A 2,843-nucleotide genomic window follows, 5' to 3' on the forward strand; every position below is an offset into this window, starting at 1 on the left:
GGTTGGAATATCAACGGTTGCCGCTGGTTTCGTATGGCGTCGTCATTTTCACATGTGTTGTTCGAGACCACAACATCGCACGACTGAGTGAGTGGGAGCTTTGGTGTTGACACGCACTACGATGTAAAAATCGCACCAAGGACTGCTGCAATTTCCCTCATCAAGCGCGTATTTCATCACTGGACGCGTCGGGATCCTAGGTGGCGTGTTTGAATGGACGGGGTGCGACCGAAGGCGATAATTGCATATCCACCGCCGCCCTTCCAAGCCAGTCAAAAACCCCTCAACCACCAGCTTGCTTTAGTGTCTACGCCATGCTTCAACAATCCGTGATATCGTCGCAAATTTGCGCATCGCGCTGGGAGTGGGTGCCTGACTTTAAGTCTTCTTTCTAGTCGGAGACTTGATATGAGACGACGCGCATTTGGTGCACTGCAGTATTTCATTACACTAACCCAATACGGATACTACTCGCCGAAGCCAGTCGGCTGTATTGACACGACCTGTGATACTCAAACTGCGCCGGATCTGCCAGCCATAACGTACCCGCTTACGGCACTCGACGGGGCTGACGTAGCATTGTTGCTTGGAACGTGCGCGGCTTTGCGTGATGATGGCAGCAGTACGTAGCACAATCCCAACATAAAGTTTGCACACAGCACGCATGTGCCACTCCACCCATCGCGCTTTGCATTGATGAGTCTACCAAAGTACAGAGTCGCTAGCCAATACGATGGACTTCGGTTGCTCGCTCTTGTATTCCGACGGCAACGAGCAGAAGTGATGCGCCACGTCCGTTGCAGTGTGGTAGTTTAAGGGCACGATGCGAAGCTACGGCTCTGCCTCGGCGATTGAAGGTTGTTCACAACAATAGGCTCGGGTGCCAGATCGTCGTCCTTGTCGTTGATGGTATCGTCAAACGCATCACGGTCAAGCTCGTCAGCGTTCTCCAACATGTGCTTGACAAGGTAGCGCACGATCGCCTGGGCCGTCGGTCGCTTCGTTGGGTCGTAGGCCACGCAGACGAGCTTTTTTAGCGAGGCCGGGCAGTTGGGCTGCAGTTTGGGGCAGAGGCGGCGGGCGTGCACCATGTCAACGACGTTGCTCGCGTTGCCTTGGGCCGCGTACTGCTCGTTGTAAGTGTGCACCTCCGTGACGACGACGCCAAACGAAAAGATGTCGGCGGCCGTCGTGCACGCGCGGTCTCTGTCGGGATTTTTGTTAAAGTCGCGAAATACTTCGGGCGCCATCCAGAGCTGTGACTCGATGCTGCACCGACACGTAAGCTCAAGACAATGTATTGTCGACTGTTATGCAAAGAGAAAAACCAGGACCACTGGTTCGACTACGAGGAGTGCAGCCTCGGCAGCAGCTGAGTGAGGCGAGACGGAGCGTGTGAAAAGAACGATGTGGGCTTGAACTTGGGTTGATAGTTGGTTGATATACAGCGAATCCGGCGTGCTTAACTAGACACGCGCCACACGCCTGATTGAGACCCACAAATTGACACCAGCGTCTCGCATACGCCAGCCGCGCAATGATTCGTGGTCCATGCGCCGACAACAACTCCACAAGATAGCCCTAGCATCATGGGTATTATTGACCCATGCCTAGCTTCGACTCGAAAAACGTCTCAACAGCGGCGGCCACACTCGCTCTCCGCAAACTGACAAAAATCAACAAACCAAAGAACAACAACACGGTGGTATATATTTCTATGTGGGACACTACACTAGGTCCGTTTACTAACTTAGGCCTTGACGTACGCCGCGTCCTTCTCGAACTCGTGCTCGTCCTCGCCAGCGATAAACGACTTGCGCGTCTCGTCGTTCTCGAGCGCGAGCTTGGCCTTGAACTCGTTGTCGATGTTGGACATGTCGCCGTCGTTGTTGTCAAACATGCAGAACCACGTGAGGACAAGCGCCGCCAAACAGATGCCGGCAAACGTGTACCACGTGCCAACGTAGCCAAAGCCGGGCGCCTTCACCCAGTGCGCAAAGCCGTACGAGCCAATGGCGGCACCCGCCTTGCCCATGGCGGCCGAGAAGCCATGGCACGAGCTCTTGATGGCCGTCGGGTACATTTCCGTGGGCATGACGAACGTCGACATGTTGGGGCCAAAGTTGGAGAAGAAGAGCGTCAAGCCAAAGAGGATGATGAAGAGCGCGCTCTGGCCCTTGATCGAGTCCCACCAGATGGCGAGCACGAGGAAGATGATGGTCATCCACGTGAGACCCTGGAGCTGGATGAGCTTGCGGCCCATCTTGTTGATGAAAAAGCACGCGACGTAGTAACCCGGCAGCGCCACGAGCGAGATCAACACGTTCTGGAGCGCGATCGTCTTGAGCGTCGAGTTGGCGCCAATCACCGAGAGAATCGACGCCGAAAAGAGGTTTTGCGCGTAAAACACAATGTCAAAGAGGAACCACGTGCCAGCCGTACCGAGGAGGCTCTTGCCGTAGTGCTTGAGGATGAACGACCAGCGAATCTTCTTCATGTGCACTTCTTCCGCGAGCATCGTCTTATACACGTGCGTCTCTTCGGCCGTGATGCGGTAGTAGACAAGGAAGAGCGCCGGGAGGACACCGATGCCAAAGAGCACGCGCCACATGATCTCGAGCTGCTGCGGCGTGTCGTCGAGCACGTTGACCATGATGAGACCCATGATGCCGGCAATGAGGAAGCCGACACCCTGGAGCGAAAACGTGAGCGCGACGCGGCGGTTGCGGTCGGCGGGCGACGTCGCATCTTCCGACGACGACGACGCCGCGAGCGGGTACTCGCCACCGATACCGAAACCGAGGATACCACGGGCAACGACGAGGAACCAAAGCGTACCGAGG

At 55.8% G+C, this 2,843-nt stretch overlaps 2 protein-coding genes across 2 annotated transcripts; both read right to left on the reverse strand.

The window, feature by feature from the left end:
- Positions 1–812: 812 nt before the first annotated feature.
- On the reverse strand, positions 813–1,250 carry SDRG_17087 (hypothetical protein; the record flags this gene model as incomplete). The annotated part of the gene is made up of 1 exon (XM_008623321.1): positions 813–1,250. The coding sequence occupies one exon, from the start codon at positions 1,248–1,250 to the stop codon at positions 813–815; it is 438 nt and encodes a 145-aa protein (XP_008621543.1).
- Positions 1,251–1,689: 439 nt separating this feature from the next.
- SDRG_17088 (hypothetical protein) lies at positions 1,690–2,843 on the reverse strand. Its single transcript, XM_008623322.1, has one exon. It carries the CDS (start codon positions 2,663–2,665, stop codon positions 1,751–1,753), a length of 915 nt encoding a protein of 304 aa, XP_008621544.1. The 5' UTR covers positions 2,666–2,843; the 3' UTR covers positions 1,690–1,750.

This window comes from Saprolegnia diclina (assembly GCF_000281045.1).
Source record: "Saprolegnia diclina VS20 unplaced genomic scaffold supercont1.195, whole genome shotgun sequence".
Lineage (NCBI taxonomy): Eukaryota > Oomycota > Saprolegniomycetes > Saprolegniales > Saprolegniaceae > Saprolegnia > Saprolegnia diclina.

Bases quoted from the DNA above. Each gene is read 5' to 3' on its own strand.
- SDRG_17088 (XM_008623322.1), bottom strand. From the start codon at position 2,665: ATGGGTCTCATCATGGTCAACGTGCTCGACGACACGCCGCAGCAGCTC.